The sequence below is a fragment of the Pelodiscus sinensis genome, chromosome 2, assembly GCF_049634645.1.
Source record: "Pelodiscus sinensis isolate JC-2024 chromosome 2, ASM4963464v1, whole genome shotgun sequence".
NCBI classification, from domain to species: domain Eukaryota; kingdom Metazoa; phylum Chordata; order Testudines; family Trionychidae; genus Pelodiscus; species Pelodiscus sinensis.
Window position 1 is genome coordinate 147,883,867 of NC_134712.1, and position 27,428 is coordinate 147,911,294.

At 41.0% G+C, this 27,428-nt stretch overlaps 1 protein-coding gene across 1 annotated transcript in view; it reads right to left on the reverse strand.

Annotated features, from left to right (window-relative positions):
- Positions 1–27,428, reverse strand: part of EPB41L4B (erythrocyte membrane protein band 4.1 like 4B) — a 266,029-nt gene that overhangs the window by 26,013 nt on the left and 212,588 nt on the right. Inside the window, exons 20-22 of the mRNA XM_075921605.1 lie at positions 17,317–17,421; positions 8,464–8,602; positions 7,603–7,680 (exon numbers count right to left, since the gene is read on the reverse strand). Coding sequence (XP_075777720.1) covers positions 7,603–7,680; positions 8,464–8,602; positions 17,317–17,421 — 322 coding nt within the window. The remainder of the gene's footprint in view (positions 1–7,602; positions 7,681–8,463; positions 8,603–17,316; positions 17,422–27,428) is intronic.

The window sequence follows — 27,428 nt, forward strand, 5'->3', positions numbered from 1 at the left end:
GAAGCAGGTCTGCTAGTTGCAATGACTATTTTTTGTCATTCATTAGATTAATATGGACTTGGAGGACATGATTTTCAAAAGGGCCACAAATATAGGGTGTAAAACGTACACATTGCTGTGTGCTCCTTGAACATACTACTATGTTTCCACATATTACTGTGTTTCTCAATTACCGTGTTTCCACAAACTGAGTAGTTGTGCAGACATATGAATATTGTTTTAATTGGCCAGTTGGATATACAAATTCCCAATTTGTACGTGCAGTTATGTATTCTGAAGTTAGGGATTTACATTTTTGTATCTGATCCTTTCAGAATGGGTGTTCTTACTTATTTTCTCCAATCCACTTTGCACCATGGAACATCTTCTTGGGAAGATGTTCAGGATAGAACGCTTCTGGTTCGTGAGTGTGTTAAAATGCTTTTTAAAGTGTTTTAGGTTGAAATTGTTTATCTTCAGTTTTTAGCACAACATACAGGCCGAGAGAGGTATGCAAATCAAGCACTTAGGAAGTGCAAATGAGCCTGGGATTTAAATACCCTGGGCTTCATTTGCATACTCACATTCTGAAGCTGTGCCGATCAGGCTCAGTGTCGAAAGCAAAAGTAAAGGGTAGCCGTGACTCTGCCGACAGTGGGGAGCTTTTTCGGCAGATCCTGCCTGTACTCCTCATTTTTTGAGGAGATATCCCAAAATAGCTACCCTGTGTCTTAATCGCACCCGTAATTTTAAAATATTTTTCAAAATAATGAGCACGCTATTTTGGCATCCCTGTAGCTCTCCTTCCACGAGGGTTAAGAGATGCGTCAAAATAACACGTTACTTTGAAATTTGGTGCTGTGCAGACCCACAAAATTTCGAAATAAGTTCTTTCAAAATATAATCAAAATAAGATACACAATTTGTATAGCGCAAATTGTGTATCTTATTTCGAGTTTAGGGTGCTGTATGGATGCACTCCGAGTCCTTACCAAGATGATAATAGTTACTGGAATGAGACAACGTTTAACTCCCCCAATCAAATAAAAGCTTGCCCTGAGTGACTAGATGATTAGAATTTTGCATAATTCATTTTATTGTTTCAAACTAAGTACAAGTAGTTTTGTGAATTTCCCCTGAAAATGACTGGTCTTTGAAATGTGTGATTAACCAAGTCATCTATGTATGCATTAGTTTTAGGTTCCTGTGTCTTGGCACTATAACCGTACTATATATTTTAGAAATGTGCATGTCTGTCTGACCAACTGTGAGTCCATTTGTTCAAGAACTCCTCCTAAACAGTAAGAGATAGAACCACCAAATTTGGTATGCTGCTTCCTCTTATCAGAACTTAAAAAAAGGTCAGAGTTTGGTTGTGCTAGGGCAATGGGATGTGCCTGGAATTTGATTATTTCTCATAAAGTGGAAAGGGAGGGGTCTGGTAAGAGGGACAGTTATTTCAAATGACTACGGGGGGGAGGGGAGGAAAACAAGGGGACAGAGATGGGGACTGGGATAGCTATAACCCCACTGGGCCAGCAGGAAGCAGGAGTGGAGAAAGGGACAGCTACCTACTATATATTTCAGTGAGTTTGTCTGTTTATGTGTCTGTCTGTGTATCTGTTGGCCCCCAGCCTGGTAACATGCTCCCATTCTTTGGTTGTCCCCGCTTCTCTCCTGGCTCAAAGCTGCTGCAGTGACAGAGGGTTAGGATTATCCTCTCTCCCCAGGGCAGCCTGCACACTGGACCCCTCATTCCCATCCCAACCTCAGAGCACTGATTTAAATGAAGAAAAACAAAACTTATTTTAGTTAAGGACACAAGTAACACCAGGTAAATCTTCTAGCCCATTATATGAAAGAGTATTATGAAATTTCTATTTTGGCTAAAGTGAAGAACTGCCAATAAGAATCCACAACTGATTTTCTGAATTCAAAAGGTCCAACTCAAAGTCACATGAGATATAAGTGGTGGGCTTACAGCCAGGCGATGTTTTGAAAAGTTGTTAGAAACATTCCTTATTCCCTAAAAATTCCTGCTAGTAGCTAAATGATGAGCTAAAATGCATTGGATGGGTTAATCCAAAATCTTGTAAAATCCCATGAGATTTAGGACTGTTATATTACACTTTGACCAGCTGTATATTCATTGCTGATAAAGAAACAGCAGTTCAGTTTCAAACCTCTTTGCACCTTCTCAAGTTCTCCTCTCAGCCATTCTTAATTTCTCTAATGATTTGCTGTTTTCTTACTTATTGAATCAAGTTAATGAATACATTGTACTTACTTCATCTGTTGTATTCACAGTTTTTGAGTTCTGCTTGTTTGTTTTTGGCTTATTTGCACTTGTTTTTTGAATAGTTTAAATAAGGCTCTTATCAGGGCTTGGCTGTCTGTCATTTCCATCATCATTTATAGACTCCGTTACTGCTTCCACTGTTGAACTAATGATCTGTTTTTGCCATCTTCATATTTCTTTGAATGTAAACAGTTGAAAGTGCAGAGAATTCATTTTCCCTCAAATTTTCATTAAAAATAAAAAGATTCATGTAAATTCAAATAGTCAAGAGACAAATTTACAGAGATGGAATCAAGTGCAACTCCCAAGCGATTTCTAATTGTTCCTCTCATGTATTATAACAAGGACCAATCTGACTATACTCTTCTGGGACTTCCAATGGCTTCATGATTATTAGGCCTAAAGTTAGCATGAGCATAAGTTAACTTTGGTTAAACTCCATTTTCATTCCAATGCTTTACAAGTTAAATAGATCAATTTCTGTGCAAATCTGCTAAAGTCAAGAGCCCATGGCAACAATTAAAAAAATTAAAACATTTGTCGCAAACTCACCTTCAATTAAAAATATATATAGTTATATTTATGATCATTTAACCTTTCAAACATATCCCTTTATATGCATAAACATACACATACATATAAACTAATACCCCAGTTTTGGAAAATACAAATTAGTAGAAATAATTTCCCACTTTCGACCAATAGGTGGCACATGCGGCACTAGTAATTTCTACATTTGCTACTTTGTGAAATAAGAGCAGTTATGGACTGCATGTATCATCATAATAGTAAAAAAGCTTTCCCATCCCCCACCCCTATTTATTTTAATGGTTTAATCATTGTGAACTGGCTGTGATCCTATCCCACCATCCAGGTCAGTGTCTACTGGCCCTGAGTTAATGACCATGCCCTTTACAGGGTCTGGCTTTAATGGTAATGCATAAACAAGAACACAGCATAAATCTCAGCTTAAACTTGCTTACCAAGCTTGGCTGTTCCTCGTATTTCCCTTTGAGACTTATTCTGTCCTAACTCTTTAGTTCTCTGTAGGCCCTGGAAAAGAGGCTGCCTCCTACCCTCATTCTATCCTGGTTGGAAATTTCTGAAACTACTTGCCAGTGTTACTCGGGAATAGCTACCCTGAATATTAATGCAGGGTTTTAGCACCTGCACCCCAGATGATCCGAAGAGCCTTGTTACAAATAATACTTATTTAATACACAAATGCAATAGTTTCAGCTTGTCTTTTGATATCCAAGTTCTGAAAAGCTACAGATATATAAAAAAAGAGATGACCATGGCAGAAAAGGCACTGATATTGAAGAACAGTTAATGAACCATAATCCGATAACCATTTTATATCCTAACTCTTATATTTTTTTTAAAATGCACAATTCTGAGCTAACATGGAAAGCAGTGTGCTAGCAAGGGCTGGAATTCTGTGGGAAGTGTGCCTAAGCCACTGGAGAGACCTAGGAGAGTTCAGCATGGCCTTTGGCCTAAGGCAACTGAGCTATGGCACCCCACATCTCGCATGAAATCTGTGCCCTGGGACTGTGCCTGAGCAGCCAAATTTAGAGAGAATGTCTGGAAGTTGCTCAGATTTAGGAAAGCTAAGTAGAAAGAACGGCCATACTAGGTCAGACCAAAGGTCCATCTAGCTCAGTATCCTGTCTTCCGACAGTGAAGCACATGGGATCTAATGTTTGGGTACAGTACAGAAACCTGAGGAAAGAGCTGTAACAGCCTGCTCTGTGATTGAACGCAGAAGGCAAGTTCAGTGCTGTCTCTTGGACACATAACACTGAAAATTAAAACAAGCCAAACACAAAAAGATCTTGACTCCTCTCCTCCACATATCCTCCCATAGGTGGTTCGTGGTAGGACTTGAGAGGTGCATTGCTCCTCTGTACCCCTATAAAATGTTAATTGCTAAATGGGGTGCTCCCAATCCCCACACTGCTCCACTGGCTGGCCCTCCCTGGACCCACCAATTGTCACTTCCCCTGCCCTTCAGTCAGAATTCTGAGGTTTAAGTCAGAGAGAATGTGCGTATTTTGAGATTCTCTCTCTCTCTCCCATCTATCTTTTTTCATTGAGGCGAAGTTACATAGGAGTTTGGTAAAGGCATGCTCTATGTATGGTATACGTTAGTTTTAACAGTGCTTAAATTAGCTCCCATTACGGGTATATTTCCTTCCTTTCAATAGCCTAGCTTTTGTTCTCATAGTCACTGGTCACATGTGTCATTTCACTTGTGTGTGTTCTCTCACTTCTGGAAGAAAAACATGGAATCCTGTGATGGGTTAGGAGGCCCCATGCTGGCAATGAGGGGGTTAATGAGGAAAATAGCCCCCACACTGGCTAGAAGAGGGTTAAGGAGAGCCTGAGGACCCAGATGACCTCCCTCAGCTCCACCTGCAGCAAACGTGAGGCCTGGAGAGAGGAGTTAAAAAGAGACCAAGCCTAGTTCTAAGCTGACTAGGATGGAGTGAGGAGCTCTGCTTCCCCTTGATCAGAGAGAAGCCTCATTGCAGCCCAGAGACTGAGCTGGCTAGCCTGACAGATAGAAAGGATGACAAGACCCAAGAGGATCAGCAAAAGCATGGATTGTTTAGAGGCAAGCTCTGAACAGAAGGGCAGGGTCCCAGCAAAAGTTCACTGGACAATTATTTTGAGTTGCGAGGTTCCTGATTGCCTTTGGGCCATGACACTCTAGAACGCATATGACTGAAGTGTGCCTTGGCCAGATGGCCAAGCACTGCCACCTCAAAGCTCCCAGAGTCAGTGAGGTATTGGCAGAGATCTGCCACTGGGTGAGCTGTGCCCTGAGAGGCCATAAGGAAACACTAAAAGCAGGCCAATCACAAGCTCCAAAACATCTCTCTGTTTTCTAATTACCTGAAACCTGCAACATCTGCAACCTACAATTTAGTGTGTGGAGGAAATCAATTTTTTCCACACACAAAAAATCACTTACATTTACATTTTATTTAATTGTTACCATCCAGAAAAATGTTGCCTCTGAAGCACAGTACATGTTTGCCCTGCGAGGTGTTGGAAGGAGGGAACGATCTCCACAAATCCTCACATGTGGCTTATGTCATGTCCCTTCAGTACTTAAAGGGAGCTAACAGCATTTTAAGAACTTTGATTTCCATCCATAATCTCAGCGCATATAATCCACCATATATTCTGTGACAGCCTCTAGTTGGGATTTTTGCCACAATGCTTTATACCAAACACACAAACATTAGCACAAAAGTCAGTTCTCTGTACCCATCAGCTTTAAAGAGGAGGAAATTGGGTATTTGTAAACCTACAAATGAAAGTATGAAAGGAATTTCACCTTCAGAAAAGGTTATGCATATTCATGTGCTCACTTCTGCCCATAAAATGCAGGCAGATATCTACAGTCCTGCATTTTTACCAGTACACAGAAAAAGATATATGAAGAAGAAAATAAGCACTGCTATAGGGCAGAAGAATAAACAAATGTTTGACTTAGGCAATAGAAAACAAAAGGGACATTTTCATGTCTAGCTCACTCTGTGTGTGACTGAACGATAAACTGATAGTTTTGTTGAAATATGGACTGTAGATTCAGGCACCCTACCATGCACAGTGATGTCAATGAAATTAAAAGACCATGAGACAAATATGAAATATTAAACAATACAATGAAACAAGTGTATGATCCAACAAGATAGATACAAAGAGATAGCTCCTCATCTGGTATACATCATCATAGCTTCACTGACTTCACTGGATCTATGCCAGCTAATGATCTGTCACTGGTGGTAGCACCTGCTCTCCATCAGTACTAAAACTAGGCATGGTGGGGCTGCTGCCACACACACCCTGGCTTGGTTTCCATCATAAACAGGCTTCACAGTTTGGTTCAATTGCTCTCAGCACCCTCACTATGGAAACTGTTCCAGCACCCCTGCTGCTGTCACCACCACAACAGAACAAACAGGGATGGACCCAAGGCATGACATTTGGGGTTGAATTCCCCCATAGTCTTGGGGAGTGTTGCTTTTGGTTTGGGCTCACATTTCTGTAAATAAACTTTAATTCAACACTCATTTGACAGGAGTGATGTCGTCCCCAGTAAATCTTGTGGAGAAAGGTTTGCGAACAGTAATTTCAAAACAGCTATTTAGGCTGACCTTTGTACATGTTAAATGAAACAAAAATGTTGACTGATGATGTGTAGAACTTTGTCCATACCTGAGAAAACCAAGGAACCTTGTGGAAGTCAATTTATGAACTATAGTCTTGGCAAGAAGATCAATGGAGGGTGAAAAAGGGTTGGTAAAATAGATACGCTAAGGAATAAATCCTGGTCTGTGTCACCAGAACAAGGACAAGGATGTAACACTGTTTTGTGAAGCACAAAGCAGAAAAAATACTCCATATCTAAATGTAACATGGGCTGTACAGCAATTTGTGGCTTGTTGGATACCTGTCTTTGAAGCAAAAAGTATGTCCACACACAATAGTTTTGGTATAATGAAATGCCAGGATCTAGCCATTCAGTGAATAGTTTTTCACTGCTTTTCCTAATATAATCTCTTGAGAACAATAAATATTACTTGACGAAGTGACCTTTGAAGAGCTACATGGTATTTTACATCTTTCAGATGCAATGATTAGTTTGCAAAATGTAGTTCAAGATAAAAGTGTAATACTCCAGATTACCCATTGGGAGTCTAGGGTAAAATCCTGTCTCCACTGAAGTCCATGGGAACTTAGTCATTAACTTCAGCTGGGCCAGGACTTCACTCCTGTTTTTTAAGCAAAAACATAAATGTGCTGAAGAATGTATTATTTTAAAGAAATAAATTCCTGATCAACATTTATCACCCTGCCTACTTTTGTTAAGCCAAAGTGCAATATTTTGAACCAGCCAAAAGTGAAAGAGTGGTCAGATATATAGGATTATTTTTTGGCTGATCTCTGAACTGAGCTAGAGCAGACAGGGGAAGGAGGAGACAACAGATCTAGCTATACATATCTATAGTACCAAACAGGCCGGTCAAACTAGGGCAGCCCAATAAAATGAGCATCAATATCTCCATGAAAGAAGAACTTCATTCCAACTGGACAGCCACAAAAATTGACAACCTTACGTATTAATGGCCTGATTTTCAGAATCATTGAGCTGATTTTAATGCACACTCAGCCCTTCTGAAAACTCAGAGCATAATTTCTTTGTTTGGATTATTAGACAATGTGCAACATAAGAACATAGTCATTCTGGTTTGCAAATAGCTTTTAAAGACATTTAAAATTTCTAACTGCGAGCTGGAACTATTTACCATAGGTGTGGCTTCTGTGAAATCCATCAGAAGGTCACCTGGCTCCAAAGCAAATGTACTTCCGACATCAGTGGGGCTCTAGCAGCAGGGGGAAAACACAGGTTGGGTAAATATTTAGTATTTGTAATTCGAGTGTAAAATTATTTAATTAAAATTGATTTAGCACAATGGATAATAAATTACACATAGGCTGCATCTAGACTGGCATGATTTTCCACAAATGCATTTAATGGAAAAGTTTATCCGTTAAAAGCATTTGCAGAAAAGAGCATCTAGATTGGCACAGACGCTTTTGTGCAAAAACACCTTTTGCGGAAAAGTGTCCGTGCCAATCTAGACGCGGTTTTGCGCAAGAAAGCCCCGATCGCTATTTTCGCCATCGGGGCTTTTTTGCGCAAAGCAGTTTTTAGCTGTCTACACAGGCCCTCTTATGCAAATACATTTGCGCAAGAGGGCTTTTTCCCCGAATGGGAGCAGCATAGTATTTGCGCAAGAACACTGACAATCTTACATTAGATCGTCAGTGTTCTTGCGCAAATTCAAGAGGCCAGTGTAGACAGCTGGCAAGTTTTTCAGCAAAAGCGGACACTTTTGCGGAAAAACTTGCCAGTCTAGACGCAGGCATACAGTTTTAAACATGTTGTGATAGGTGCATCTGGAAAGATGGACAACAAAAATGATATATATTTGAAATCCAAGTAAGTTGAGCACTCATCCAAAGCCCATTGAAATGGATGGAAAACTCCCACTGACTCCAGTGGGCATGATAAGACTATTTAACCGTAGCCACATTCTGTCTACATATCTACCATCTCTAATCATTTCTCACTCTATTTATGCGGCCCTGTCTCTGTATCTTACCTTTGCACCAGGTGATATTTGGGTTTGTCCTTCTGACATTTGTGGTGTACATGTTTTCTGCGACACAGGAGATGCCGATGAAACTGATGTTGATGCTGCAGCAGCTGCTGCCAGTGCTGGAGGAAGGTCATCTTCATCACTGTGGATGTTAAAAGTGCATGAAACTCCATTCATTACAAGAGATAACAGAATTGTGTTTTAACTTTGGAAGTGTGAGGGTCAGGGGAAAGGAGAAAGAGGGAGGAGTATTTGCACACCAGCTACAGTGCTTCTGAATGCAATTGTATTCACCAGCTAATGCATAATTTAATATTCACAGCTAAGTTTTCAAATAAATTAGATTTTCTTTAAACTTTAATGATCTCAATAAAAATACTGCCTAAGCGTTAACAATGCAGGCAAAAATTTAAATGGCATGTAGCTTCAAATCTAATTTGATATGATGTAAAAATTACTAATATTATTACTGGAAATGTATTTGATTAAAATGTGCACCGGTGAATCTATTTCACATTACTTTTTTATTTTATAGCTTTCATTTTTGCCTTATGCTATTCTATATGCTCACTGTACTGGAAAGAAAATGCTCAAATAGATATACACGATCAACATCAGCCCTGGTACACAAGTAACTGTGAAGTTACTGGAGTGGATTTAGTATGCAGTATGTATATATTTCCATTTTCAAAATACCCTTCAAGGGCAGTTCTGCTCTGAAGAGTAACTGTAAAAATGACATGCTGAAAGCCATGTGTATTGAAAATGAATGCCTCCAGATCAAATTTGGTCCATTTACACAGAAACCATCTCATTGCAGTCAAGTTGGGTTATTTCCTTCTCACACAAGAAAAGGAAATTCTGACTTCAGTGCACAGATCTAACTGGGGCCATAATTTTGCCTCTAGAGTCTTTATTATTGGTAGTGATGCTGGTGATGTAGGGAGAATGTGGAATCTCCATCACTGGAGATATTTAAGAACAGGTTAGATAAACACCTGTCACGGATGTTTCTAAATGGTGCTTGGTCCTGCTGTGAGGGCAGGGGACTGGAGTTGATGACCTCTCAAGTATTCTATGATTCTGTGTGTGGAAAAGGGGAAAAAAATAACCCTCACAGCTTGGCTGCCACAGCCAATGTTATTTCTTTTTATTAGTAAAGTGAGCAAATGTTAACATGGCACTTACCAAATCAAAATGCATATGGAACCCTGTGATGCCAGTTTGACAGGCACTTTCCAGAGAAGATCTGTACTGTGGTTTAGTTGTAATCCTGGGCTGTGCAGCTACTGTCCATATAATCATTACTAACAGAAATTACACCACTCACTGACCAACCCTATATCAACAAATTTGCTGTGTGGCTTGGTTAATACCAATGCTTTTATAAAACAACTAGACTTTGCCAACTACTGTCTCTTCTGCAGTTCATACTGTCTCATGGAATTACAATAATTCATCACCACAGCAGAAGAGCATATATGACACACTGTTTTTGTGTTTGAAACAACATATACAAGCTACAGTGTTTATGAAATACGTATTCTAGCCCAGATCTGGGCTCTTGACCTAGTTAATCTCTTTTATACACATCCAGCTGACAAGTTCTCAGTCCTTACTCCCTTCACTCAGCAGGGATATTCTGGCTCTCTCCCCAACCTTGCTAGGTAAATCTGTTCCTTCGTGCTCCTATTTTTTTGTGGAACTGGAAATTCTTTTAGAATCTGCCAATTCAGAAAGGCTTCTTAGGTCACGTCCAACTAAACTGGGGAATGAATTTGAGCTCCTGTCTTTTACACACTGTGCTATTGTGTTTCTAGGTACAGGTTTGAGCACAAGTCATTTTACTACTCTACTCCTTTTATAGCACTCCCCCTTTTACTTTTTGTACTGCAATCTAGACACCAAAAACCAAATCTTGTTCCCACTCAACTCAATGGCCAAACATCCACTTTTACTTCAATCAGAACAGAATTTGGCTCCTAAAGAAATATAAGGGTGAGCTTGTCAAACACGGGTGCCTTAATTTTGCCCTCAGTATGAGAACATGCAGCCACCGTATGCACAAAGCCTGCACATTGTTGTGCACTGGGAGTGTAATGGCTCTGTAAACCAGAGGTCAATGAATCAAAACCATTGTCCACTAGTTTGCTTTTGATATGAGGTCAGACTAGATGATCACAGTGGTCCCTTCAGACCTTATTATCTATGAATCAAATTGCACTTACAGTTAACTGATTTTGAATGGGCTGCAAATGCAGATTTTTAGTACATGTGACAGTTTTGCTAGTGTGAAAATGTGAAGCTCAGAGTCTCTAGAGTGATACATGTTATATAAACATTTGTTTTAAAAGATGTAACTTACTTTTCGTTTTGTAGCACCTAGCATTTTAATTACAATTTTCCAATGAGTTCCAGTTTTCTTAATGGGCCATCCTAATAGTGCAAGGCTAGAAAATGGAAAATGTATTTTCTGATGTATATATAATGGGGAGATTTTCAAAAGCTCCAAAATCAAAATGTGAAAATTCTACCCTGAATCTCCATAAATGCATTATTTTAACTACACTTTACAATATTGATTTTTTCCACTTATGTAATTGTCCTGTTGTTTTATTTTCTCTTGGGTTGCCACTCACATTCACCATGTTTTCGGTAGGTTCTCCATTTCAACTGATTCATTCACCCTCTCAAAAGCAGCTTCTTCAAACACTTTAACAAATCACTGGACTTTCTGTGAGTTAGGTATGGCTACCATTCTCACAACCATCCCTCTCAATGGCCTCTCATATCTTCATTCTCTGTAGACAACTTCTTCCTCACCTGCCTCCCTCTCTCTTCTTTCCATTCCTTTGGTCTCTTTACTCTTTTCTTAGGTCTTGTCTACACTGGCATGTTTTGTCACCAAACACTGCCTTTTGTCTATAAAACAGTGAAAGCATACACCCTACAATGCAACTTTTGTTGGGAAAAGCACCCAGTTTTGGCAACAAAAAACTTTCAGCCTTGTGAGAGACTTTTGTCTTTTCCCCTTCCTTTATTGTCAACAAACAGCCAGTGTAGACTCTGCTGTTTATTTGTTGAGAGAACTGACTTCCACCAGCATCCCACAATGCCTGCTGATGGCTCTGCTCAGTGTTTTGTGATCTTTGCTGCCTTGCAGGCATGTGCCTCTCCCCTTTCAAAGTATCTGACAGCTGAATGAGCTGCTCTGTTCGGGGAACAAAGAACAAATCATTGAAATACTTTTGTTCTGCTCTGCACTAGAAGCACAGCAGCAGGCAGACTGCTTTGACATTCCTCAGCATGGAGAGCTCACAGAGCTATGAGGGAATCCCAAGAAGCACAGGGATCAGCTCTGCCTTCCCACAACACTGCATTGTGGGATGCTTACCCACATTGCTTTGCTCTATCTGTTGTCAGAGTGCTAGCAATGTGGGGATGAAATGCTGACAATGGGAAGCAGAAAAACTGGTTTGACTAGTTTTACTTTTGGTGACTTTTGCATGTCGACAGCACTTTTGTCACCAAGCCGTACCAGAGTAGACATAGCCTTAGATACTTCTCTCCATCTGTCTCACTACTGTAACCACACTCTATTTCTTTCCCTCACCCTCAGTCATTCCTTTTCCCCCAATAATCTCAGCTCACTGCCAGTTATTATTCTCTTAACCAACTTGCCCTGTCTTTCTTCATTATACTGCCTTCAGAATTACACTTTCTCCACTCCTATGGGCACCACTATAATGATATTTATCCATATCAAAACCACTCAGCAAGTGTCTACCTCCTTTTAGTTTATCACCCTTCATTAGAGACGTGCTCTTATTGTCTGATTTGTTAATGATAAATCTCTACTGGCACAAGACATCTCCTTGATGATAAAATTGCCATCATATGCCTGCTGTGACCTGGCGACATAAGCAGTCATTTTATTCCTCCCTCTGAGGCACCACAAGTTAGTTTACCTTCTTTTTGAAAAAATCCTCCAGAATTGATGGCAAGGTGGGTGACATTGCCTAACCATAATTCAAATTCTTTCCACTTGAATTCATACTAAACTTCCCTTTATGGTCAAATCTCTTTTTTCCTACACCCCACATTCTGAAACTGTCCAATCTAGAAGTACAGGCAGTCCCCGGGTTACATGGATCCGACTTACATTGGATCCCTACTTACAAACGGGGTGAGGCAACCCCGCACTAGCTGCTTCCCCCCAGCAGACTAGGGAGACGCGAAGCTAGCACCTCCCCCAGCCCCCCAGCAGACCAGGGAGACGCAGAGCAGCTTTTCTCAGAAGACACCTCAGCTTGAGAATAAAGGACTGAGGGAAGTGAGGTGTGGGAGAATAAAACTGAGCTCTGGAGAAATGTTTGGCTAGAGTTTCCCCTACAATATGTACCACTTCCGACTTACATACAAATTCAACTTAAGAACAAACCTACAGTCCCTATCTTGTACGTAACCTGGGGACTGCCTGTAATGATCAACAATTAGCTTCTTGTTTTAATCTATTTCACTGTTCTTTAGAAATTCTCTTACTTGATCAACACAATTGATTAATATTCTCTTCCAACATCAACATCATCATCATCATCATCCTGACAATCTTCAGCATTCCTACAAACTACTTGGACCACGTTTCCTCTAGCTTCCTTTGTGTCTTGATTCATCTGAAGTGTTCAAGTTCTCACCCACTAAACCCGTTTAAAATTTCCCAGTAATTCTCGGATCCTGCCAGCAATGTCCGCCTCTCATCAAACTGGACCATGTGCTGAATAAACATGAATAGCATTTGCATTTTATAGCCCCTTCCAAAGGAACTCAAGCTGCTTTAAAACAGAGGCTGAATTAAGCCTCAGAACATCCAAGATGTGAATAAATAGAGGCACAAAGAAGTTCACAAAGAAGTCTGTGCTTGAACCTGGCTTAGAATTTAAATCTCTTGACTGCCAGAACTATGTGGTAAAATCCCAGGACCAAGCTTCATTTCCAATTTATCTGTCCCACTGATTATCTTCTCAGATACCTGATCCTCTCACAGTTGTTTCTTAGTCCTTCATTTGCTGACCTTATAAACAAGTTCCCAATTTTTACTCTCTCCCAATAGCGTGAGACACATGGAACTCTAAACATACCAGAGATTTTTTCCCCATTGTTGATAATAAATCAGATTAATTTAGGAAAAAGCTGTAAAAGTGGAGCCTAATTCAAGAGAAGCACATTTGAGACACACTCAATATTCATAACAAGCAGACAAGTTGGTGAAAACCTTCCTGCAAAATGCTGCCAGATTCCATGTTGTGTGTAATCTCCTGTGTTAGCAGGAAGTAATGTACTTTGCATTCCTTTCCTAGAGTGAGTTGTCAATTCCCCTCTTCAATCTCATTTGCCAACAATGATTTCTGGTTAACGCGGCTTGATAACCTGCTGGCCAAACATAGTTGTATGTTCCCATATGTCAACCTTAGTATCCTGGAAAAATTCAAACTCAGATAATAATTACACATTTTGACCATCTAAATCTCTGCATAGTTACAATTTGATTAAAGATTTTCAGTTCTTTTCCTCAAATATTTGGAGGTCTGGTTGATGCAGGATAACTACCATGTTCCAGACCAAAGGAAACACATTGAGGGTATGTCTACACCAGCCAACCTAGTTCGGATTAGGATGGCTAATGTAGTCATTCGAACTTGCAAATGAAGCCCGGGATTTAAATGTCCCGGGCTTCATTTGCATGTTCCCGGGAGCCATCGTTTTTAAATGCCCAGTAGTTCGAACTACCTGCCCACGGCTACACGCGGCACGGGCTAGGTAGTTCGAACTAAAGCCCCTAATTCAAACTACTGTTACTCCTCCTGCAATAAGTTATTCTCTCTGTATATTTATTGAGATCTTTCAGGATGCAATGTGCTACACCAGGGGTTCCCAAACTTTTTGACACGGGGACCAGTAAATCCATTCACGAACTTTTGGAGGACCAGTAATGTTCATTTGCATATTTGCATATTCATAAAATTATGAATATTCAAATAAGTTGTTTCTGGTCCTCCCAAATCTCCCAGTGCCAGCTTTAGCAAAGCTTTTGATATGGTCACCCACAATATTCTTGCCAGTAAGTTAAGGAATATGGATTGGATAAATGGGCTGTAAGACAGACAGAAAGCTGGTTTTTACTTTAATTGGAACCCTTTTTTTTTCAGTTCTGCTTTTTGCAGCCCAAAATATAAACACATGAAAAACAAACGAATACCAGACATATAACATGTCTGGTATTTTCTCAGTAGGTAAGTTGTATTACTACTAGATGTATCAGTTTGTAGTTTCAAACTGCCTGGCTGGTAGATGTGCTCAGGCTGCATGAGTGTGTCTACCAGCCAGACAGTTCGCAACTACTGGAGGGGTTTGTGGGGGGGGACGGGGGACGGACGACGACAGTAGAATCCTTGTGCCAGACTAACTCGTGCTTTGTGGGTGGGGGGGAGAGGGGAACGGGGTCGGGTCAGTCCCACTCCCTGCAGGCCGATTCATTCCTCCCCCCTGCTGTGCCTCTGGCCAGCCCCACTTCCCCCAACCCCCTCCCTGGCAGCCAGTTCTCCCCCGTTTTTCCTCCCGATCTCCCTTGGCCAGCCCCGCTGCCTGAGTCCAGCCCTCCTTCCAGCGGCCACTTCTCCCACCCCGCCCACATCTTCCCCGGCCAGCTCCCTGCCCCCAACCTCGCACCCCCCGGCAGCCCTGCTTCCACCGGCCCCTCAATATCCCCAGCCTGCCCTGATTCCCCTGTCCAGTGCTGCTTCTAGTGGCCAGCTCTCCCCTCCTCCTCACCCCAGAATCCCCTGGCACCTGCACCTTCCCTTAGCCCTGCACCCTCCTGGTGCCTCCCTTTGCCCTCTTTTCCCCTAATACCCACCCCCTCACCAGTCTCTGCCCCACTCCCCTCCTGCCCCTCTGTGCCCTTACACACAATTTGTTCCATCCTGACTTTCCTCATGCCCACCCCTTCTTTCAAGCCTTCTCCCAGCACCTCCCCCTCCAACACCCAGTGCCCTTCCCCTCCCCTCTCCCAGCATCACCCTGTCCCCCTCCCACTGACACCTCCCCTCCTGCCTTTCCTTCATGGTTTGCACTTGGCCCCCTGGCATTTGTCTCTCTCTCCCACACCCCTGTCCCTTGGTGCCTTCCCCTCCTAAGCCCCTTCTCCTCCCACCCAGTCTCCTTTCCTCGCCGACGCCGACGCACGAGCCAGTTCCCACCTTCTCTTTCCCCGGGGTGGGGCCGGGTCCGCGCTCAGGCCCCGGAGGCCGAACCCGGAGCCAGCCAGGCCCCACCACGTGCCTCGTGCGGGTTTCAAAACCCCGGGCCGTGACGTCACATCCTCCCCGCCCACGTGCAACGCCGCGCATGGGCGGCAGGCGGCGAGAAGGAGCCACGCGCGGCAGAGACATCTGGGGCCGAGGGGACGCTCTGGGGGCGGGGCCGGAGAGGATGCGCGGGGGCGGGGCCCGCTCCAGGCAGAGCTGGGGAGAGACCCAGCTCCACATAGCGCTGGAGCCGGGCCCGGTTCTTAACTCGCCGGCACTTCCGGGTACGGGGCGCGGGGCCCGATTCGACCAGATTGGTCAATTGGCCTAAGGGCCAGCAGCCACCAGGCACGCTGAGGCCCGGCATTTTTTTTCCGTGGCCCGGTAGCAGGCCGCGGACCATAGTTTGGGAAACTCTGTGCTATACCAATGAAAGCTACAAGCTACAAATAGTACTACTGCATCACATTGGGAAGACTAGCCCAGTCATAGCAGCAAGGCTTTATCATCCCATATTGACAGCATGTTCAGTTGTTTTCTTCCTAATAAATGCGGTGCTCTTTATCTTACATCTCCCCTCTTTCATTTTCATTGAGTTTAGCCCTTCTGCTTCAGTACATGGTGGCAGCATCTTCGTTTGCATACTGAGTGTGGTCCATAAGATTGAGTAATACTCAAATGGTTGTTCCAGCCAAGGATCTCAGAAGATATTACAAAAATTAATGAACTGTAATGCTTCATTACTCTTTGGCATCAGGGATCCAAGCTGAAACTTCTAATCCTGAAAGCATGAACAGCTCCTGCTAGAGCTAAAAGATCAAGCTCTGCTAGTCAAGACACCACATGTGTGGGAGTGGGTTATATAAGAAACATAACAACTGCATGAGCTAGGTACATACTATGATGTGCAGCAGAAGAACAGGCAAAGAGAGGATAAGTGGCTTGCACCAACTCACACTGCAAATTAGCAACAGAAACAGGGACAGCTGCCAAATCTCATCACATATATGGTAAGTTCCCCCCCCCCCCTCCAGATTCGCTTAGATCTGAAGCATGAGGTTTTATAGCCCTACCAAAAAAATTGTAGTATTTACTTCTATAACTCTGGAAATCAATGTCCAGTCCCTGTTTTTATCATGATGGACTGTGATCTAACCTGCCCAGACAGCTTGATAAAACCTAAATTAATGGAAATCTGCAGGTTTGGGAAAGCTTCAATCATTGTGCCTATTTAAAATAAGCCTCTAATTTCAACTGGAAAAGAGAGTTTTAGTTCCTTACATCTACCAATGTTTAATGTTGCAAGTTCATGGTTACAGACGAGGGACTTGAATTTCAGTGGGGTATTAAGTGTGTGAAGATTTCATATCCATTTAAGTACTATGTACTTCAAGATCCTCAGAGATTAAAGGAACTATATCGATGTAAGATCATTATCATGTAATTGCACTCATGCCTTTCAGAAGGCATATCCTGAACAATAATTAGTACCCCTTTGATTTTCAGCCTGGGAGAAGAGAAAAACTCACAGCTAGTGCTGTGCAACACTCACAAGCTGTACTGTCTTGTTAGCTTCCTCACACGAGAAACTTTAATTTCCTGCTTTTCTGGAGCACCTGTCGATGGTGTTGTTTCTGGTCGCACTGGTGCTGGACTTCTAAAAAACAAGAAAAATGTTTGTGGTGAAGGCTTTCTTTAAGCTATCTGAAGGCACGTCGGCAAAGTTATAATTTAATGGCACATTTAACCAATGCGTTAGCAAGTGCACATTGGCAAGCTTACCCTTGTGTTCTGTGTGTAATCCAACATGCTGATATATACTTTTTTTATTCAAAGTTGTATGTCCCTTTATACTGTGTAACTTTACAAAGAAGCAACCATTTAAATATATTAAATCCATGCAAAACACCATAAAATACTTCTGTGCTAATGAGGTAATACAGAAATACAGTATTTTAAAGAGATCCAACCATTAAGCTTTATAAAACTTTTTGAAACAGAAACGACTATAACTAGAAGCTTAACGATCTAAAGATATCATTCATTAAAAAAGCCTTTGATTGGAATTAAACATTTCCCTGCAGTGTTTGCAATAGCAGTGCAATAGCTCTGAGCCAGTGGATGAGATCCAGGAAGCTCACTAGAAACAAAAGAAACTGTAAGCATTACATTAGAAGTGAAGATGTATGTGACTTTTAACCTGATAGTGACACGAAGAAGCTGTGATTGTGGAACCATTGCTGTGGATAGCAAAATAGAGTCCTGATCAGGAAAGATCTCTGCTTGATATTGTTCTGGTGTTATGGAATATTTAATACCCCTGCTTGCTTTTCATATTCCATATTAAGTTTGTAGGGATGGTGACTAGGAAAAAGCAATGTACTGAATTGTGAAGTAAGTAAAGCTGATTTGCAATCCACTGAGACACTAATATCATGGAAGTCCACAAGGACACTTTTTGGTGTCACTTTTCACTTCACATTGTTTAGTAATTAGGAAAAAGAACCAATCATTAGCACACCTCAAAGCCCTTTTCAGTTCAAGAACCGCTGCAGGGAGGATACATGTGCAAAGGCCTGTGTAATAAAGTAATTCAAGGGTCAAACCTCAACTGCTGTAAATTGATGTCACTCTGCTGACTTCAGCTAGGCTACATTGATGTGCACTGGTTGAGGGTCTGTCCCTGAACAAACACTATTGCCATTTCTATAGCAACCTAACAGGGTACTTTCCATTCATTACATAAATCCAGAGAAAGTGGGAACAAAAATAAATAATCATATATCAAATCTAACATGAATTGGAAAGGATACCTCTGTATATTTAGGAAGCAATAAAATGTATCACATTTAGGGATTTCAGACACATCAGGATCCATAACACATCATAGGGATAAAGCAGAGAAGACACTTAGTAATTTATATCAATATGTGAAAAATCCATTGTGTTTTACTGAATATTGCAAAATCATCTGTGAAACAACAATATAAAAAAGCAAATAAACAGTATTTCAAAATACATAAAACATTCCATTCATTTGGCACATACAACTTATCTCTATTTATGACATTTCACAGTAGAATAGTCAATTTCCTGTTCACATATTCTGCAAAAGGAATGGAGTTTAAGTAATAAGAGACCCCGGTACAGTATTCTGCCATCAAATCCTTGTTCAGGGCCTGATCCAATCAGTCTTTCCATGTACTTCAATGTTCTTTGCCTCCGATTCTAAGTGGCAGAGATCACCATTTGATTGTGCACATTATAGGAGCTGTAAATTAGCTCAGGAGTAAATTAGTGGAGGCTCTCCTATACTCTAAATGAAAAGGAACAATAATAAAAATGATACATTGCATTTGTTTATTTATTTCAACCTAAAGATGCAAATCTCTGTCAGATAGCTGAGTCTACTCTGCAGCAAGTACAGGATAAGCGTCCTTAATAGAGGACATATCAGATATTAAACCGATGCCACCAATGCCAGCAGATGGATTTTTAACCCCCATTTTTCAAAACTGGCTGGTTACATCCCAATTCCCATGAGGACTTCTGCAACACAAAACTGCACTGCTCCATCTGTCTCCTTGCCTGTTTCCACTGAATGCATTTTCCCCAGCTGAACATATTCTAATGCTCTTTCGCCTCTAAATATGAAAATACTTAAACAACAAATAATCTTGCAGGACCTTGGAGACTAACAAAAATGTAGATGGCATCACAAGCTTTTGTGGGCACAACCCACTTCTTCAGATAAAGCTCAGATGAAGAAGTGGGTTGTGCCCACAAAAGCTCATGATACTATCTACATGTTTTGTTAGTCTCTAAGGTGCTGCAGGACTATTAATTATTTAAAAAAAAAATTCCGTTACAGACTAACACGGCTGCCCCTTTGAAACTCTCAGTATGAAACGCTCATCTGTGAGTAACAGTAGTTGGGAGAGCAGCTAGCTGGTTCTCCTCATTGGTGTACCTTAGTAATTTACAGATATTATGTCACTGAATGGGTGCAGAATGTCAAACAATAATCCATGGTTATGTAACACATATAATAGCATTTCCCCCTGAAGTCTAAATTTAGTAACAGTTGCTGCTTAAACAGCAGAAACCATGCTTTTAAGGCAGATGCATTCATCCACTGGAGTCCACTAGCTATAGAGACTGATTCAACTTTTTTTTTTTTATGGCAGGATTTTAACCCTTTACAAAGCCTTAAAAAAAATCACACTGACATTACTGGAAAAAAAAAGAATTAAGCAGAAAGCTGAGTAGTTTCTATTGTTACCTTTTGAATTCTATAACAATCATATATTATCTCACATGAAAGGATATAGCTTTTCAAGAAGATACCTTGCAATTATTTTGGCTATTTAAAATAATAGAGGCTTTACGTGCAGAGACAGACACTTCCCTTATTACTTGTAGTAAGTGACATAGATTTGAACAAAACCTGATGCCCTGGAGGTTCAGGATGACCCATGCTGTAGTGTAGTAGAATATAATATGATTTGTGTGTGTGGTACCCTGGCAATGCCATGAATTCATGGGAACCAGTTTTTTTGCAAATGTAGCCAACTGCTTCAGTGAAAGGTACTGAACCAAGACCGAGCATCTTAATGACCTGGCAGGCTGCATAATAATCTGTCATTCCCTAGTGATAGTGACAATGACAATCATGAATGTCAGCTTGCCATGACACATCAAGAGAGCCTGCCTAAAATTAGAGATAGAGCATGCTTCTCAACAAAGCTCAGAGCTTTAGAGAACCAGCGCTTCCAATCTCACAAACTCGCTGCAGCGGGCTCATTAGCCTTGCACCGAGAAAAAAGTAAATCATGTGAAGGTATAGCTTCATATCTTCCTAACCTAGACTGCAGTCTGCAGATGCATTTTCATGCTGGGGAGGAAGAAAGCAAGGGCAGAGAGGAGGGGATTAGAAGGAAGAAGAACAGGGAGAATGAGAAGAGGAGCAAAAGCCCACAGGCAAGAGCAATTGACTCCTGGGTTAATCCAGCTGGGACTATCCCCACTGCAAAGCACTACCAGAGTTATTGTGCTCTCTGCTCTTGCACTTGTCCCAATGTTTCAAGGAAATGCCCCCTTAGTGGTTTGTGCCGAGTTTCTACAGTTCCCTCTAAGCCAGCTGTGGAAGAAAAGGTCTGTCTTTCAGAGGAGGGGGGAATTATGGGAAGGTACTGAGGGATTATCAACTCTTGAGTTATTTAACCTGTCTCTCACTACAAAGTGGGCCAGTTACCAGACTGAGTGAAAGTGGGCTACATCTACACTGTTTTTGTTTTTCGGAAAAGCTATGCAAATAGCGCTCCGCATCTGCATAGCTTCTTCTGTTTTTTTTTCCAGAAGAGGCTTTTCCGCCATTTGGCCTTGTTTACATGGGGCCAAATGTCAGAAAAACCTCCTCTTTTGAAAGCCCCTGTTTTCCTTGTGGAAGGAGGTATACAGGGGCTTTCAAGAGAGGAGGTTTTTCCGACATTTGGCCCTATCTACATGGGGCCAAATGGCGGAAAAGCCTCTTCCAGAAAAAAAATTGAAGAAGCTATGCAAATGAGGAGCGCTATTTGCATAGTTTTTCCAAAAAACAGAAGCAATGTAGATGTAGTGAGTGAAGTATGACAAAAGAGTATAAAAGGACAATGGCTCCTGTTTTCATCTAGATGATTGTTGCTTTCACATTCCCTTTGAGTGGAAATATTTAATTAATTTTTCAAGGGTGTGGGGGGAGGAGAAGAGAAGGAAGAAGATATTTCACTTAACATGAAGATTCTAATATAATTCAAAGGCCTCTCAAGCCAAGCACACACACACATACATACATATAAACAAACAATACCCCAGGCCTTTCCTCAGTTTGTAGTCTGAGATTTTTCCACTTTGGTTTTCTTGGGTATGCGAAAGCTATACAAAGATCAGGAACAACGTGGCTTTGTTTTTGTTACTATGATGCCAGGAGAGCTCTTCTGATACCTCATAGATCAAGGGTTATCAGGTAATTTGAAGACTGCTTTCTGAATTCATGCCTTTGTACTGGGTTGGCATACAGATTGAGTCTTTAACAGAGTATGCCCCTGAGGTGGAGTGATTTATTAAACTATACAGAGCTTGTGGGCGTTTGATACTCTCTTCATTCCAGCTCCCTATTTTTCTTCCTTTCTAACCCCTGTCCACCTGCCCTTGCTTCCTTCCACCCCATAACAAAAATGCCTCTGCAGACTGCAGTCTAGGTTAAGACTATAATGCTCCTAAATTCCAGCAGGAAGGGGTGATATATGCTCTTTTTCCACCACACTTAGAACAATGCTCTCCACCATCTGAGCTCAAAATCAACTATACATTCAGGTCTGCACAAAGCAATCAAAACAGTCACTATTTGTCTCAAGATATTCAGATGAACCAGAGGACACTGCTCTTTTACTTCAGCTGGATTTGGGCACCTAACTCACTTAAGCTCCTTTGAAAATCCCAGCACCTATGTCTAATGCAGATGGTTATGTAGAAACTTGTAATGGAATTTTATAATTTCTGATACCACTAGTCATGATTCCTTTTTGTAGGTGGCAAGTTAGAAATATAGGTGGGAACAATGTATTTTAAATAGCAAACATAGCATCTGATTTGGGGCTGTAGGTAATGGACAAGTTTTTCCAGCTGTTGATTTCCTGATTTTACTAAGAAAACAGCAGCATATTTGTTTTCTGATGGATTTATCTAGTTTTTAAACTAAGCCGTATTATCCTTGGAGGCAGGATTGAAATATTTTCCTCAGGATTGAAATATTTTCCTCATCCCAATAAACAGTGTGAATGGCAGTATAAAATAAATGAATTCCCACCAGCAGATGTAGGATCAATTTAGCTATGTTGCAGGCAATTCAGTGATGATAGGAACACAATATTATTGAAGAGTTTAAATTTTTCAAGTTCCAGTATATGGACTTTGAAATTGTGTTAGATGTACATTTAATGCCAGCAGGTCACTTCCAGCTTATGCCTAGGCCCCTAGGCCTCACTGAACTCTGACAAATACATACCTGGAAACCATTCTGGCTGACCTGCAGGTTAATCTAGTTAAAATAGATATTAGCATTATAAGAATATGTTTAATTAATGTCTGCCTTGTAAACTTCTGTAATTGTGTAACTCACCCAACAGGGAGAAAAAGCATTAATTAGTGCACAGTGCTGGTCCAGTAGACTACAAAGGCTGTTGAAACCAAATGAAGTGTTATAAGACATCAAAAGGAAACAAGTATCAGAGGGGTAGCCGTGTTAGTCTGAATCTGCAAAAGCGACGAAGAGTCCTGTGGCACCTTATAGACTAACTGAAGTGTAGGAGCATAAGCTTTCGTGGGCAAAGACCCACTTCGTCAGATGCATGTCACATGCATCTGACGAAGTGGGTCTTTGCCCACGAAAGCTTATGCTCCTACACTTCAGTTAGTCTATAAGGTGCCACAGGACTCTTCGTCCCAAAAGGAAACAGGCTTTGTGGATTGCCCGCCCTACTTATATTAAGAGGAACCAACCATTGACACATGTTCTATAAGCTTGTATTCGGGGGTAAAGGGATGAAGGGGATAAAAAGCTGCAACAAGGAGAATCTGGATCTTTATGTTGTCTGAACTCTGATGGACAACGATTCCTAAACATAAGCAAGAGATCACAATGCTTCTGAGCATGGGTCCTGAAGGAAATATAGGGCTGCTTATTATAGATGCTTCCAGCAGGGGGGGAGGGAGAGAGAGAGAGTGTATGTGTGTGTGTCTGTGGTAATTTTGTAGTAGTCCTTTGGAGACCATACTTGTTATTGGGCTGGTGAAATCTAATGATAGAAGATACAACAAGTTTGGGGCACCTGCCCGGCTTTTTGACAGTTGCCCTGATCTTGGCAATTATGGTTATGAGCCACTCCAGACAGTGTGACAGTACACAGTACTTTGCTAAATGATATATAAAGCAGTAAGATAATTAAGCAGATGTGACAAGTCCCTTTGAAGGCAAGGAAGAAAGAATTGGATGTGTCACCTCACAATGAAATTGAGTAAGTGGCTTCTCAATGACTCGTAATCCAGGTAAAGACTGGATTTCCCCCCTAAATTATATACTGTAGCTCAAACAGAAATTATGGGCTTGATGCAAAAATTACCAGGTGGCATGTGTTATGCAAGAGATCAGAGAAGACAATCACAAAAAATGGCATCTGGCCTTAAAACGATCAACTTATTAATCTATCTTGCTGAATGTGAACTATATTGACATCTGATAATTAATTACATATTACACTTTTTCTAGAGCTGGCTGAACATTTTTCAAACAAAAAAGGTTTGTTTTGCTTTTGTTTTTTCCTGTTAAAAATATCTTCCTTTCAAAACCAATTTTTTGCCCACATTTTTAGTTTAGCACAAATTTTTTCATGATCTGATTTTTTTTTTAACTTTTAACCATAATTGTTATTGAAATATTTATTTTCCCCAAAACCTGGTTCTTGGAAAGCACACAAAAAAAGGCATTTAAACTCTGTGAAAACAGCCTGGAGATGGTGAAATTTGTCATGGAAAAAAACCTCACTCTCTCAACCAGTTACTCTTTTGAACTATCTGAACTTTCTTATCTACACAATATTTATCTTGCTCCTGAAGAAACTTGCTGTCCACAATTGACTTGTCCTTATTACTGGAGGAATTTGGAACTAAGAAGTAGAGTCTTGTAGTTAAGATTCTGGACTCTTGTTCTTGGCTTTGCTAAGATATGCTTATAGACTCAAACCTCATAGATTTTAAGGCCAGAAGGGACCATCATCAGCATCCAGTCTGACTCCCTGCACTTTGCAAGCCACAGAATCTCACCCACCCACTCCTGTAATAGATCCACAACCTCTGGCTGTGTTACTAAAGCCTTCAAATCATATTTTTAAAATGTCAGTTTTCTGAGAGTCTACCTTTTACAATAATTTAAATCTGCAAGTGAACTCCCCCCCCCCCTCCTGCCCCCTGCCACTTTGACCCGGGGGAAAATTCCTTTTCAACCCTGCGCATGTGGCCAAGATCCACTAACCAGACATCTGGGAAAGAATTCTCTGTAGCAATTGAGCGCCCCTCACAACTACTGTCCCATGATCAACTGCTGGAGATATTTACTAGTAGCATGATAATAGCATGCACAGATTGGCTACATGCCATTGCAGGCAGTCTCATCATACAATCTCCTCGGTAAATTTATCAACTGAGTCTTGAAGCCAGTTAAGCTTTTTGCCCCCACTGCTCCACGGAGAAGGCTATGATTTATGTACATCCAGGAAAAATGTCAAGGCTGCAGGTTGCTACCTCTGTAAGGTCTTAACTAGTATCACAACTTCACAGCTCAGAATCAGCTGGCACACAGGAGTACAGCAGACAATACCTTTCTGGAGAGACTGTGATGCTCTCCAGAATCTCAGGTTTCTTCCTTTCTTTTTAATAAGTCTGTAGAAATGCTCAGAAATGAGTGGAATTGAGGCAGAGATGTCTGTGTGTGTTTGCAGAGAGCTTACAACAGCTCAGAAGGATATACTTCATCATCCATCTCGGTGAGGATGTAAATTCAATATCCATTGATCACAGAAATGTTAATGTTGCTAACTATTACATTCCTGATGCATAAGAAAGAAGAGATAGGATCACAGATCTGCACAACTTACCATGATTTTGGTGCCACAAGAGGATAATGTCTGGGAGATACCAGTTTTTCCTCAGTCAGGAAGTAACCAGACCCCAAAAGCCTAGTGGAGCCCAGAGACATATTCAAGTCCTAAAGGGGAGCCAACGTGAAGAGTCCAAGTGGAGCAGAGATGTACTTTAAATGTTCTACATAATCCATGAATGGCATCTTATTTTGGAAAAATCACATGAGCTGAGGTCAATTTGTGGATCGACCTTGAAAAATTACTTTTTCTACACAAAGTAACCTCTGCACAACTTAACTTGTATTTCTTCCTTGCTCTTCTCCAGTGACAGAACTGAGATAAAACATTTAATCTTACGTTTCATGTTATACAGATCCTAATGTAATTAGACTAATTTACTCTTTTTAATTGGTTTTGGATTGTAAGGTTTGCAAAGGAAATATAATAAATGAATGTGCAGAGCACCAGATGGTGACAGTAGCTTCACCCACACAGAAGAATATTCCTATTTGCAATCTTATCAAAGATGAAACAATTTGAATAATAAGGATCAACAAAGGTAATGCAACAGTTGGTCTTAAAAGAAAGAAGTTAGCAGATGAATGCCAAACCATTTGGCATGTTGAGCATACCAGACTGTTGATAAAAATCCAAATGCATGTTACCATAAAAATAAATTGTTCAGTCAATAAATGTACCACATGAGAGACAATATCAAGTGATAGTAATGACAGAAATAAAAATAACTGATCTGCCAATGGAAATATTTGACTAGATGATGGATTCTCTTTTGTGTTACATTGACATACACACAAAAAATGGAAGCACTTATGTTTATGTATGTGAATATTACTTTGCCTCACATTTAACTGGAATTTATATGAAACTTTGTCAATATTAATTTTGGTTGTGATTTTTCAAAATATATCAATAAAAAAGTAAAAAGAACACCCGGCTAATTGTTGTATATCCAAGTAATCTTGTGTGTGTAACATTAGAGGGTAAATGAAAACTAAAGTGTAGCAGATGGTGAAAAATATGCTAGTGTTTATCTACACCCAGTCTTTTGAAGACCTTTAGTGAAATAAGCAGAACTGTAAATATACTCTATCAAAAAATCTCTGATAGCACCATAAAGTAAAAGTACATTATAGGAAGAGTTGGCTACCAGACACTTCCCATTACAAGACCCCATTTTTTGTTGCCCATAATTAAACAAATTTTAATCTTTTGGGGCTGAAATGTCCTAGATTGCGTGTCTGCCTCAAAGTGAATTGTTTTAGAAAATGTCACGAAGTAGCCTGCGAACTTGAGAGGGAGGAGAGAAGGCCATTGGACGAGAATGCTGAGTTGGAGGAGATAGGGACTTGAATGAGGAAGCCCAAGGGAAAGACTGAGACATGTTGGGCAAGGACATGGGAGCTGTGATGAACCCAGGGTTGGAGATGGGGATTGGCTAGGGGAGAGGATTAGGACTGGCGCAAGGAGTTGGGGAAGGGAGAAAAAAGAGAAAAGAGTAGATCAGACTGGAGGTCAAAGGTGAAGATGAGATAAGACTTGGAGGGAACAGGGCAGAAGCGTGTGTAGCCTTTAGAGAACATTCTCCTCCAGAACCTTGAATAGACTTCACAATATCTGAGTCTTACCATTCCTCTTGTGAGTAAATGTGTGAAAACCACTCACAAGCCCACTATTTCATCCTCCAATAGTCCTGGTCCACAAAGAGGAGGACAACAACCTACTGCTATCTATTACTTTATTAGCTTAAGAGCCAAAGGTCTGTGCCATGGATCTAAAGTCTGCAGCCCTGCTGCTGAAACATGTGGGCATCGATATGACACCACACAGTGGAATTTCTGGTTTATATTTGCTATTTTAAAGAAAACTAAGGAGATTAAACACAAAAAGGGGAAGAAGGACCACTGCTTCCTTCAAAATCCACTAGATGTCTGAGAGGAAGACATTCAGAGCCCTCTCTGAAAGGAAATGT